Source organism: Tyto alba, unplaced genomic scaffold (genome assembly GCF_018691265.1).
Source record: "Tyto alba isolate M040663 unplaced genomic scaffold, T.alba_DEE_v4.0 Super-Scaffold_18, whole genome shotgun sequence".
NCBI lineage: Eukaryota > Metazoa > Chordata > Aves > Strigiformes > Tytonidae > Tyto > Tyto alba.
In genome coordinates, this window is record NW_024881280.1 from 19864638 (window position 1) to 19879503 (window position 14866).

Consider the following 14866-nt stretch of genomic DNA (forward strand, 5'->3'; position numbering starts at 1 on the left):
TTTCACTGCTCCTGTTGGTTGATGCAATAAAAATCAAGTTACTGGTATTGTGTTGTAATGCAGTTATGTCTAAATGTTTTTCTAAGGTGAAACTATCACATTTTCACGTGTATTAGCATTTCAGGCCCGTGTACAAGACAGAATCCACAACGAAAAAGAAAACAAATAAACTGTATGGGAAACATAATTATGAAATTATTTCCTTGTTTTGTTTTGTTCTGTTTTTCAATGGAGATCCTCAGTGTTACTTGCTGAAGTAGCATGTTCATAAAATAAGATACCACTGACTTGAATGAGACAAAGGCAGATCAAGCTCCAGATGAGAGAGTGTTAGTGAATATTACTGTACAGGTGAATATTGTGAGTGAGTGAATATTACTATATGTAATCAATTGCTAACTGCCTGCATAGATACATCACTCAGAAGGCTACATGCTTGGTTCCTAAATCTCTTATGACATGTCATGAGAAGATTGTGTGCTAAAAAAAAACAAAAAAATTTAAAAAGGCATAGTGAGCATGATCATAACTGGGTACATAGAATTAAAGTTTAAATTTGTATAGAGAAAATTCTTTACAGTAGCTAATATTATCTATTTCTTATCATTTTAGAGATACAACGTAGAAATGTCAATCAGGCACCCAAAAAAGATGGAACTGCTTAGTAAGGTTGAAGCTCTGAAGAAAAGTGGTGTTTTACTACCAAATGATCTCCTTGAAAAAGTGGATTCAATTAATGAAAAATGGGAACTGCTTGGGGTATTTGCATTTTTATTACTGTTTGTGGGTTATGTGTACATTTTTGTGTGTTGAAGTACGCTGTCTCTCTGATTTCTAATTTGAGGCACAATATCTCTCTCTTTCTATTCACCACGTACATTTCAAACAAGCTACTCATGCTATTATAAAAACTCCATAGTATTTTCCTCTTCTGTTGACTTTTTTTTTTTATTCCATGCTTGTCTCCTGTCTGACTTTAATAATTTTAGTTCTTTAATACATAAAAAATGTAAGTAAAATATGCCATGTATTACGGGTATGCACCAAGTCAACTATAATGCAGTATATCTGATATACACTGACTGTCATGCTTGAGTGAATGTTAATAGAATTTATTCTGAAGGTACATGTTAGAGACATCTACTGTTTAACTATTTACTATACCCTTAAGATGAAAAGTGGGGTTGTCACTGCATATTTCAGGTCACACTGATGGCTCAAAAACAAATATGCAGATTCAGTACAAATCTGAATACCTGAAGCTAAGAATACAGCCAGGATATGTTTCATGCTGCTGTATTCAGCTCACTTTTGACAAAAGCCAAAAAAGTTTCATGTAATTCATTTCACGCTATGATGGGCTGGGTCTCAGCCAAAGAGTGAGATACAAGAATCTGGCAAAAAAAGCAATATAGTGATTCTGTTACCCAGAGACCAGTGATGGCACCGTGCAGGAGACACTATTGTCCTATTGTTGTAAAACAGCTGAGAGAGAGAGAGAGGTCAAACTATATATTTTTCCATCCACTTCTCTCCTTAATTGCCTTCACTTCAAATCAAGGGTAAGATAAATTTATAAATTACTTTAAATGATTAATTATAGATGTGTGATATTAGCAATACAGTTACATTGCATAATTTTGCATGCTATTATCTTAGTTTAAAAAACATTTCTAATATATTACGAGGAAGCTATACATGCAGCCTGCCAACAGCATTTTAAATACTGACTTGTGTCACTTTAGCTTATTTGGTAATGCAATAGTCATTTTACAGAGGCACAGTTTTAGTTCAGCACAGTTGTTTCTAATCGCTTGATTCTCTAAATGTGCAAATTGTCAGAAAATGCTAGAAGTTGCCTTATGACCAGTGAGTTTATTACTTTTAAATTTGCAGCATCACCACAAGCATTTTAAAACTATTTGAACATTAACAAATTTACTGATAAAAATGGGACTTACTAGCCTGTTCTTTTAATCTGATCGTGACAACTTGTATTTTTAAAATAATTTCAGTTGTAAACCTTACATTTATGACTTTCAATATATTTAATCAGATTAATTCAATGGCACAGATTAGAGCTGGTAGGATATAAAACTATGAGATAAGTAACTGATCATGATCATAATTCTAAAAATCTAGAAAAACTCAGTCACTAAAAAAAAATTGAAGCCCTCCAATTCTCAGTATGTTAAAATCAAAATATACCTCTGAATTAAGTTTTGCCATTAATTTCAGCATTTACAGAAAAATAAAATATAACTATTACAGTTTTCCTGCTAAATGCAATTTCATGAATAATAAGCAGAGTTTGATAGAGTTTTGTTTAATTTAATAAAAACCTCTGCAGAAACTAACGGCACTAGGCATACTGTTTTAATTGGCATGATTACGTTTTAATTGGCATGAAAAAAATTAAAGACAAGGATTTTAACTTCTAACAATGGTAAAATAGAGGGATATGGTTTTTAATATTACTTTCATCTAAGGTGAACAGTGTGGAATGGAAATACATTAGAATGAAATGTCAGTGGTGCGTACAGTTTAATCTGTGAAATTTTGTCCCCTGTGCTGAATATTACTCTGTCTCAATTGCATATTAAACAACCCTATCAAGGCGGGCATTGGCATCTGCTGTGCTGACACAAATTGTGAATTAAATGAAATTGATGTCCTCTGTCGTATATTTATGAAGACGGACCATTCTCTGAAGTATTCTGTTTATGAAGAATTTATGATTGCAAACTGTTCCAGAACAAAAAAGTGGCTATAAATTCTTTTTTGTGACCCTACCCTCCAAGGGCATTGATTTCACCTCCTGCTGCTACTTTTGTTACAGCATAAAAACAATAGCTAGTGCTGGATTCCACTGAGGGTCTTCAAATTATCAATATTTGCACCATGAAAATAGAAGGGTGTTGCCAAGAAAGCATGTTTTTCAGTTATGATCTCCTAAAGATGTTATTTACAGAATGACACATAGTAGATTAATATCTGTTGGCCTAATTTTATTTGTGTTTTAAAGCTTATTTTTGGAAGATAAATTCATTGTTATAAATTATATTCCAGTAACTTTCTAAAGCATGTATTTTCAACAAACAGCCATACTGGGTCACCTAAAACCGTATCTTCATATTATAACAATTAACCACTGCTAATTATCAGTTTAAAAGGTTATTGGATGTGATTGTCAGTGTATATTCAATATTCTACAATCGGTAACACAGATCTGGTGCTTATTATAAGTGTTAGCCTGACAGCCTCTTATAGGTCAGATAAAATACTGCTTGGCATAGAAGAAGCAGGCAACAGCATATCTCCCTTGTGATGTTAAAGGATTGCCTTTCAAAATACTGAAAAGGAAGGTAACTTTCTATCCCTGGCCTCTTCAGAATATTCATTATGCTCACAGCGTCCACTATCAAAATGTTATTCAGTGGTTCTTTTATTAGAAATACAACTTTGAAAAGCTGTAGTAAATTAGTTTCATTAGTGATCAGAGGTGAATGTTTATTCTGGTTCATTATTTTTAAAGTGGATGCTTAACATGGAGAACTTAAATCCGAATTTAGTTGCCTAAATAATTGGCCTGATGTTCAGGAACATTGCGGCTTTGCAATTTCTGGCTTATTGGTGTCTGAATGAATTCATCCACTTTTAAAAGCAAACCAGCTGTTTTGTGACCTACCTGCTCCGGTATACAACCTCAGGGCTACAAGTTTGTAAACTGTGACCTGACAGTTCCTACCTCAAAAAATATTTCAGTATTTCAGTGTTTCCCCCAAAATTTAGATGGTACCTTGGATAAGAGTTTGGTGAAGAGTTTGCTTGTCATATTTTCCGTTGCAGCCTAGAAACCAGTAACTCTCATGGTTACAAGTGTCTAAAGCCGTGGATAAATGCTGTAGAGTAACTACTTTAAAAAGTTATGTACCATTTTGTTTCCTTTGTCCATAGTTGCTCTTAATAAACATTGATTTATCATGCTTCCAGCGAAGTCAGTGACCCAGAGAGAACACTATAAGTGAGAAACAAGGATACAAAAAATGAAATTGATTGAAACAAGGAAACAAAAAATGAAATTGATTGATATCAGTAGTAATTATTTAAAAACGCCACATCTCTAGTCATCTAACAGATGCTTCTTGTTGCATGTTAACTTGTATATGTTTTGGTACATAAGACTAACCTATGTTTTCTTTATCTGATGCATTAGAAAACCCTAGGAGAGAAGATCCAAGACACAATGGTAGGGCACAGTGGGTTAGGTCCACGTGACCTGCTCTCGCCTGAAAGCGGCAGCCTGGTAAGGCAGCTGGAGGTCAGGATCAAAGAGCTGAAAGGGTGGCTGAGAGATACAGAGCTTTTCATCTTCAATTCCTGTCTGAGACAAGAAAATGAAGGAACAATGAATGCTGAGAAACAACTGCAATATTTTAAGGTAATAAAAAAACAATCATAGTTTTCATAGAGAGACTCCTCCTTATGGTAGGATAAAATATTTATCTTATACATAACATAATGCAATGCATGTACATATGTAATCATATATTCATATTTTCACCTTCATTTATGTACTTTGTGCTCATTCATGTTGATTTTATTGAATCTTTACAATAATATTTATTCCTTAGACTTTTTGCAAAAGAGAGCTTTAGGGGGCTAATCATATCACAACTGGAAAAGCAATAGTATTCTTTCATTGGACTTCACTATGAAGCTGAGTTTTGTCACGAAAAGCTTCACTCTGAATTTCACTCCCTACATCAGTTAAATTAATTATTGTGTTGTGTGACCATCAGTTTAACAGCCTAATTCTTTGCACATATAAGTCAAGAATAGCCTCTTGGAGGTCACAGTTACAGAGATATAAATTTAGCATAAATGAGAAAACATTAAAGTTTGATGTGAATGTGTAAAAAGACATATACACCATGAGATTTGCATTAATCTAGGCCACATTTTAAGACCAAGCCTGAAGATTTATGGAAAGGATAGAAAAGAATTGTAGTCACAATGCTATATTCAGATGGATAAGGTCCTTCAACTGAAGGCCAGAATTCAGTTTTTCAACTGACTTAATGGAGGTTGTATGTTTTGTTCCATTCCCCAAAAGTAGTGGGACTGTTTAGGAAAGAGGGCTATTAAGTTAGCAAACAAACCTGGTAGAACCATGCGATTTTCTTCTCTTCAGAGCTATCACTTCTAAATAAACCCTCACCTGAATCATCATTACAGGTCACTTTACGCTGCAAGTGATCTTTGACCAGAGAATAAAAAAGGAATAACAAATAATCCTTGAGCTTTAGAGGTAAAAGAGATTTTTCTCTTATGCTAGTATATCAGGGTGTTCAGGGCAACAACACTCTTAAGGTGATGGACAATTTGTTAATACTCACCTCAAAAGGCATGTTGCAAACGTTTCAATATATACCTTTTTATACAAATGTTCAAGAAAACAACAGCAGAAAATTAACTGTCCTCCCAATTAGTCATTCCTTGACTCTTCCTTTTCCAGTCTTGAGGATTAGTGAGAAGGTTGTGTCAATGTAGTAGGATTTTTTCAGGTTCCTGAGCATCTCCATTTGAATGAAATTTTAAGTTTTCTTATGACATCTGTATTCTTTTTTTAATATTTTTTTTGTCTTCTGCTAATGAGGAAAAAATGCTGATTCTGTTTGTTCTATCAGCAAACTTCAAAGCTAGTGATTATGAAGAACTGTTGGTAGACCTGCAGAACTTCACAACAATAGATCGATGTTTTCCATAGGAAATTCTGGATGGTTTTGTTTCCGTGGAAAATTATGGCATTTATTTAAATACGTAACTATGGATTTAAAAGTCTAACTTCAGACAAACTGTTTTTAAATATACATTTACATATATATAATGCTAAGACTTTTATATATATATATATATATATATGAATAGAAATGCCATAGAAATGTTACTTAGGTATTTGGAATGTGCATAAATCTCTCAAATGCAATCTTTCAATATATGTACGACATGATGTCACGCCAAGAGCTCTAGGGATGTTAAACAGGATAGTACCACCCACCATGATGTAACCAGAGTATTTCATTACTCAGTTGATTATCTATTAATTACATAAATAATACATTAATTATTTTCAAAATGGTAGCCATTAGAGTATAAAAAATAATTACCTATCAAATATGGTGAGAGTGCATCACTTTGTCATATATATTAAACCATCTTTGTCTCATTAAATCTGAAATCCACTATAAGTAAATTTTCTATTCTTCACTGATCTCCTGGGGAAGTGTATAAAAGAGAAAATGGATATAATTAACAATACTGCAATGTATAATACATATATTTGAGAAAGAACATTTAGAACATTTTCAAAAACATTAGCTATGCCACTAGTAGGAAACCTGCTGGGGTTTAGTTTGACTTACTTTCCACTTAACTTAAGAGTTTAACCTTATTACTGCTTTCACTGTGGTAGGTGAATCATTGTTTCTTAATGGAAATTTATTGTGCTGCACCATCCGGATTATACACATAGCCACTGTACACAGAGAAACAGTTTTAATAAAATAAACTCAACAATGCTGTTGATTTTCATTCCATAATGTTATGTTTTAAATTACACTAATGCCTTAGGAAAAACAGTTACTTAATTTTTCAGGTGTTTTCCTTTCATTTTGCAATTGGAGGATTAATTGAATCTATAGTTCACATGCAGTTGGGACCCAACATAAGAAAAATGGTGAGAGGAGGGGTTGTTAAATTCACTAGCAGGAAATTATTTTGACTTTGATTTATTTTATAAAAAATCATGCCATATTAATTTGAGTGTTCTTTTTATTAAACAACATACTACTGTGTTGCTTTTCTTTTGGAATATTGCTGTGGAATAATAACATTTAGGATTTCTATAATACTATCCAGTCAAGGAGCTCTACATGTTCTACAAACATTAATGAATTAAGCCCCACTAAACCTTTAAGATAGGTATTATTATCACCTTTTTAGAAATGAGGAAAGTAACATGCATGGAAATTAAGTGACTTTTCCAGGTTTTCACAGAGAGTCAATGCATGCATTGGGGTAGAACCCAGCTACAGTGACCCTGATCTTTGGTGCTAGCCAAAAGGCAGCCCTTCTTTCCTTCATTCCTTCCTCTAGGCTACTTCTCAGTATATTGCATTTTCATATGTGATGAAAATAGACTGCTTTCTTGCATTTACTGCTGTTTCTTGTTTATATTTAAAGTTCAAATCCTGCTGAGTATGTTTGGCTGATTTTTTTCCATTATTATTAGCGTATTTAGATATTAGAATTACTAGAATATTATTAGTTAAGGTCATTGCAAGTCCTGTATTTCTTGGTTTTGAGGAAACTGTGGCATACTTTGGTCAGCCCAGTGATCTCTGTGCAACACAAAATACAGCCGGTCTGCAGAGCCATTTTGTTACACATTCCACCATCTTTCAGTGCTCCTGGCTGTCTCAAACATTTTCATATTTAGTTATGGAGGAGAGGCACGAACTTTGTTTCAGTCTATAGTGACACTTGCTGGCCATTCCACAGCAGCATGAAGTGAGCTTCCAAATGTAGCCTAACCCTGGCTTCTGTTGAGAAGGGGGAAAGAGTGAACACAAGTTTTGCCCAGCTGTAAAGGGGGAAGTGTGGGTGTCTTACTCCTGGCTTGTTTTTTTCTTACAACGTGAAAAACCCATGAATCTGGACTAAGAAAATCAGGAGATTTACTTAAAATTCTTGAGATCCTCATGACTACATGCATTTATTTTATTTATTCATCCTTGTTATTTCTATTCTGCCTTTTTAGTCCCCTGAGTTCATGTTTTCTAGCTTTTGACTGAAACAATGAGGACCAGAATCAAAAACATACTTTTAAAATGAAATACAGGATTCTCAGGTAAACATAATTCTAGCAGCTGAAAGACCTGATGTCATGAGACTAATAATTGGCACAACTGATTTCCTAACCTAATGATGTATGGCATTTTTGTGGGTCAGGAGAGATTTGGAACAGGAAAGAATGAGGAGCAATAATAAAATGAATAAACATACTTTCATGAAAGTTTTAGTAAATTTCTTTTGAGTAAGGTCTAGCCAGAGATTTGTGTGCTTGTTGGCTTGTAAGTAGAAGTGTTCTGTGACATTTGCTTTAATGTCTCTGGGATTTCAAAAAGCATGCTGTTTTCTCTGCAAAATGCCCTCCAAAAGACAGCAAGGGAGCCTAAATAATTAGTCATATATTTCTGTCACTTCCAGTAAAACTTATGACTTTAAGTGTTCAATATAGAGAAATGACCCATCAGCATCAAAAGGTAGTTGTTATGGCTTTGGCTCACAGACCAGCTACTGAAGAACAAGCTTAGACTTGACTCAGTATCTGCCCGTCTCAGAATCCTTTGTTGATCACATAGAACTGGGAAAGTTTCTATTGCTTTCATAACAAGATTCATAAAGGATCCTGTTCTACTTCCCCTCCAAGTTTGGAGGGGAAACAGGATTATCCTGTTCAGAACAGGATTTTAGCAGATGTTTTCTGCTAAATGGTGTTCTCTGGCAACAATAATGTTGAATGTCATGTAGTTTTCTGATCTGATTTTATTTAAAGCAATAAGCAGCATGCTACATAAATATTGTCATACCCGTTTCCTAAATCTGTATTTGGGCCTTTAAAAAAAGTGAGACCTGTTTTTCAGCAGTACTGAAAGCTTGTTGTTCTCATTGATTTTAGTCAATGTATTAATTCAAGAAGTCAGACTTCTTATTCATACCAAAAAATGTTAGAATCATAGAGTGGTTTGTGTTAGAAGGGACCTTAAAGTTCATCTAGTTCCAATTCCCTTGCCACAGGGGCAGGGACATCTTCGACTAGACCAGGTTCTTCAAAGCCCTGTCCAACCTGGCCTTGAACACTGCCAGGAAGCAGGCAGCCACAGCTTCGCTGGGTAACCTATGCCAGTGTCTCACCACCCTCATAATGAAGAATTTTGTCCTTATGTCTAATCTAGATCTACCTTCTTTCAGTTTAAAACCATTACCCCTCATTCTATCACTACACTCCCTGTTAAAGGGTCACTCCCCATCTTTGCTTTAGGCCCCCTTTAAGTACAGGAAGGCTGCTATAAGGTTTCCCCAGAGCCTTTTCTTCTCCATGTGAACAACCCCAACTCTCTCAGCCTGACCTCATGGGGAACACGATCCACCCCCTTGATCATCTTTGTGACCTTCCTCTAGAACCACTCAAGAAGGTTCATGTCATTCTTATCTTGGAGGCCCAGAGCTGGACACAGGACCCCGGGTGGGGTCTCATGAGAGCCAAGTAGAGGGGCAGAATCACCTCCCTTGACCTGCTGGCCATCCTTCTCTTGATGCAGCTCGGGATACAATTGGCTTTCTGGGCTGCAAGCACACATTGCTGGCTCAGTCTGTTTTTCATCCACCAATAGTCCCAAATCCTTCTCCACAGGGCTGTTCTCAATCCACTCTCCGTTCAGTCTGTATTTGTGCTTGGGACCACCTCAACCCATGTACAGGACCTTGCACTTGGCCTTGCCGAACTTCATGAGGTTTTCATGGGCCTGTCAAGGTCCTTCTGGATGGCATCCTTTCCCTCCAGTGTATCGACTGCACCACAAAGCTTGGTGTCATCAGCAAAATTGCTGAGGGTATGCTCAGTCCCACTGTCCATGTCTCCAACAAAGATGTTAAACAGCACTGATCCCTGTACTGACTCCTGAGGAGCACCACTCGTCACTGGTCTCCGCTTGGACATCAAGCTGTTGACCACAACTCTTTGAGTGTGACCATCCAGCCAATTCCTTATCCACTGAGTGGTCCATCCATCAAATCCATGTCTCTCCAGTTTAGAGACAAGAGTGTTGTGTAGGACAGTGTCAGATGCTTTGCACAAGTCCAGATAGATGACGTAAGTTGCCCTTCCATTGTCCACCAATGCTGTAACCCTGTTGTAGAAGGCCACCAAATTTATCAGCCATGATTTGCCCTTAGTGAAGCCATGTTGACTGTCACCAATCACCTTAGTTTCCATGTCCCTTAGTATAGTTGCCAGAAGGATCTGCTCCATGATCTTGCTGGGGACAGAGGTGAGACTGACTGTCCTATAATTCCCCAGGTCTTCCTTTCCCCCTTTTTAAAAATTGAGGTTATGTTTCCCTTTTTCCAGTCAGTAGGGACTTCTTTGGACTGCCGAGACTTGTCAAATATGATGGATAGTGGCTTAGCAAATTCATCTACCAGCTCCCTCAGGACCCACGTATGCATCTCATTGAGTCCTATGGATTTGTGCCCCTTCAGGTTCCTTAGATGATCTTGAACCTGACCTTCTCATACAGTGGCTGTTCATTCTCCCAGGCCCTGCCTTTGCATCTTGGATGGTGTAGCCAGAGAACTTGTTGGTGAAGACTGAGGCAAAAAAGTCGTTGATTACCTCAGCCTTCTCCATATCCCGGGTAACCAGGTCTCCCATTTCCTTCCAGAGAGGGCCCACATGTTCCCTAGTTTTCCCTTTATCACCAACGTACCTATGGAAGCTTTTCTTGTTGCCCTTGACATCCCTGGACAGATTTAATTCTATCAGGGCCTTGGCCTTCTTAACCTGATCCCTGACTGCTTGAACAATTTCTGTGTATTCCTCCTAGGCTACCTGTCCTTGCTTCTACCCTCTGTAGACTTCCTTTTTGTGTTTGAGGTTGTCCAGGAGCTCCTTGTTCATCCATGCAGGACTCCTGCTGTTTTTACTTGACTTCCTCTTTGTTGGGATGAATCACTCCTGAGCTTGGAGGAGGTGATACTTGAATATTAACCAACCTTCTTGGGCCCCTCTTCCCTCCAGGGCTTTATCCCATGGTTCTCCGTCAAGCAGATCCCTGAAGAGGCCCAAGTCCATTTTCCTGAAGGCCAGGCTTAGCAAGCTTGCTGTGCGCCCTCCTCATTGCCCTAAGGATCTTGAACTCCACCATTTCATGGACACTGCAGCCAAGGCTGCCCTTGAGCTTCACACTCCCCTCCAGGCCCTCCTTGTTGATAAAAACAAGGTCCAGCATAGCACCTCTCCTCATTGACTTCTCCATCACTTGGACAAGGAAGTTATCACCAGTGTATTCCAAGAACCTCCTGGGTTGCTTATGCCCTGCTGTGATGTCCCTCTGACAGATACCAGGGTGGCTGAAGCCCCCCATGAAGACCAGGGCTTGTGAACATGAGGCTGCTCCTATCTGTCTATAGAGGGCTTCATTTGCTCAGTCTTCCCAGTTGGGTGGCCTGTAGTAGACCCCTACTGTAACATGTCCTGTCCCTGCCCTCCCTTTAATCCTGACCCATAAACTCCCAGTCAGCTCTTCATCGATCTCCATGCAGAGCTCCGTGCACTCCAGCTGGTCACTGACATAGAGGGCAACACTGCCTCCTCATGTCCGCTGCCTGTCCTTCCTAAAGAGCTTGTATCCTTCCATTTCAGCACTTCAGTCACAGGTGTCATCCCACCATGTTTCCCTGATGCCAAAAAAATTGTAGGCCTGCAGATGTGCACGTTTCTTAACTCCTCTTGTTTATTCCCCATGCTACCTATGTTTGTGTGTTTGTATAGAGGCACTTAAGTTGGGCCCCCAATGAAGCTGACTTACTAGTTAGAATGCCTTTGTGCTGCTCTTCAGGTGCTCTCCTGCTGACCCGTGATCCCTCTCCAGAATCTGGGCATCTATTGCTGGCACTGGCATCAAGCTGGTAGGAGTGGGATGGATTGAGGTTCCCCTTCCCTGGCAACTTTAGTTTAAAGCCATCTTCACCAGCTTGGCAAGCCTATGACGGAAGTGGGTCTTCCCCTTCTCTGACAGATCGACCCCATGAGCCCCCAGTAGACCAGGTATCTCAAAGCAAGTCCTGTGGTCTCCAGAGTCCCTCACCGCCACTCCCAGGACTCGGTAATCCTTCTGGATGCTCCTCAGACTGCTCCTGGCTGTATCACTGGTGCCCACATGAAACAACAGAAGTGGATAAGTCAGTGGACTGTACAAGGCTTGGTAGTCTCTTGGTAGTCTTGGAAATGTTTTCTTACTTCATATTGCTAAAAGTCAATGGTCTATTGAATTCCATAGCTAGTAATATTTGTAGCAATTTCTGTTTGCCCTGTAGACAATGTAAATTATCTGATGCTTGTAACTATTTCTAATGACTAGACTTACTCAGAAGTGTGTTTTCATCTTCCACTAAATTTGTGACTGAGCATACCAGGTCATTTAAAAAAATGCCATGTAATTTTTTAAAAAAAGTATTTCTCAGCACCATCTCTTATTTCACCAATGCCTAAAGCAACTGAACTTTCTGACTAAACAATTCATTGGTAATTAATAACCAATCAGTTAATCAGTACTTCTTATGATGCTTTTCATTTTAACTTAAAAGTTTGCAGAAGAGTTAGAACTGCACAATTTACAAACAATTCAGTCAAACATAATTCTATCAAATAAAACACAAGTGAGTTTGGGGTCATATAAGATTACGGCCAAACTGAATTTGAAGAAAAGTATTAACTTTGAGTAAAGGTTTGGAGACTCACAGATTGAAGAAAAGTGCTGGGTGTTCCTACAGGTGCCAGGAATCACTTTCACTACTGCATTTTGGATCCTTTACAATTTTTGGAATGAAGTTCCTGGCAGAGCTGCAATCAAAGAATTACAGAAATTCAATATTCATGTAACAAAAGTATGCAAAACACTTTCCAATAGGAAGTCCAAAAGAAGTCAAGCAGGATTTAATCCTTTTTATACCTCTAAGATGATAAACAAACAAAAAAAGTTGTAATAATTTCAATAAATTTCTCAAAAAGAGTGTGACTTCGGAGCCCTGAGTCTTTTCACAGATGAAGAAATGGTTATCCAAATTTTGTTTGGATTAAATTTTAACAAACGGGAAGGCATACAGTGTTAAATCTTATGAAAAACAGGTAGGATTCCGAAGTCAGATGTAGCCTGATGCCACTTAAAATGGTTGGAAGAAAACTCAGGCTGAATTTACATGACCCACCATCCCAAAGCAGCACTTCTATAGGCCACTTAAATGAGAAGCCACCTCTTTATAGTAAAGCAGCTCTACATATTTTTTGCCCTAAATGTGGTATTTTGGTCCTAATACAACACATTGTTTATATACCGCTATTTTGATTTTCATGTACTCAGATATCAATGCTGAATATTATGTATACACACACGCGATACTCATATACTTAATATACTCAAATTTATCTCAAATTTTGATTTAATATACATATTACTGAAAGAAAGTTCAGTTTGTGTTTCAATAAGGTCTCCTTATTTAAGGCAACACTAACACAATTTTCAGTTTCCCTTTAGGACTAAATATCCCATCTGAGATAGCAGCTTTCATTCCATCATCCCATTTGGACTGTGAAGCTTGAACTATGAATTCTCTAAGATTTTTTAAATTGTTACTTAGGTTTTAATTAATAAAAATCTTGAAATTAATCATAAACACTACTTGGTTGTCTAAAACTGTTTTGCCCCACAAGAAAAGGACACAGAAGGTCTAGCAACCAGGGATGGTTAGATCTGACATGCTGCAGGGTTCCTCAGAGTTATCATGAAGTATCTGCATGCAGTTCTAATTCAGCAGTGGCAGTGGGCTTCTGGACTGAGACTGGGGTGTGGGATGGAGTTTACTCTAATAACAGGAAGAACCCTGAGTTCAGCAGAGCTCAGAAACAGCAATTCTCTGAATTCTTCGGTGGAGGCTATTTTTAGTCTACTAATTCATATTTTGCTTCCTTCCTAGCTCTATTTTATGTACTGTCCCCTTATTTCTGGTATACCAAGATAATTACCCTGCAGACAGCATAGCCATGTGGTAGATGTTTTTTTAAAACAGGCTAGCTTTAGATACTGACAGTGCAGAGATCTGGTTTGAGCTTCTTTTATAGCAACTGGGGGGGGAAGCAGTTTTGGGATGCAATTAATCTGTCCTGTTTTAGGCATCTGGCTACAGAGAAGAGGTACTGTACCTCAGAATACCTGCTTCTAAATGACTAGCTCAGGCATCAAGTCCTCTGTTAGCTCAAATGAATCCCACTCAAGGAATCATCAGGAATGTCTTTAAGACTTGAGGGACTTGAAGATGTTGAGGCAACTGCAATCCCAGCTCAGAAAGATTTACTGCTAATATCTGTAAGGTTCTCCCACACTAACTACAGGCTTATTTCTTTTCCAGAAAAGTTGAGCCCGAATTTCTCTCTCATCCCTCCTGAATGTGCAATAGGGTGCTTATTTGAACCAGTACCTTCTTGTTAACTGGAGCTGGTGAGAAGAAGGAAATGGGGCTCTTGTTCCTGTCTTTCTTACTGTACTGGGATGGTCTGTATTTAATTCTCATGTCATGAGTAGGCTTGTAAGACTTTAGGTCTTGTTCAAGATGACTGACACAGAAGATGCCCTGACTTACAAAGAAATCTGCCGCAAACTGTCCATTACAAAGTAAAACTTGCAATTTCATAGTGACAAACTGACCAAGAGTTCCTTTCCCAAACCTTTTGCATCAATGACTTCTGCAGACTTTGGGCTGTATTTCCTCTCTCAGTCATGGCCTCTTGAAGAGTGAGATGTGTAGAAGTGAAAATAGCTGACTTGGCTTCTTTTGAGGGAACATTTTCACTTCCATCACTTATTCTTGTCATTATTGAAGATATAATTGATTTTCTTCTTTTGACCCACCCAAATGAGTCCTTGAAAATGTGACTGCTTATTGTCCTACTGTTGCCTTGAAGATCTATTTACTGCAAAACCAGAATCTTTCTCTTCTGTTACTATCAGCCTGGAAAAGGAAAAGG

General features: G+C 37.9%; 1 protein-coding gene across 1 annotated transcript in view; it reads left to right on the forward strand.

Moving 5' to 3' along the window:
• Positions 1-14866, forward strand: part of AKAP6 (A-kinase anchoring protein 6) — a 295063-nt gene that overhangs the window by 239652 nt on the left and 40545 nt on the right. The window contains 2 exon segments of the mRNA XM_042791037.1: positions 613-759; positions 4217-4441. Coding sequence (XP_042646971.1) covers positions 613-759; positions 4217-4441 — 372 coding nt within the window.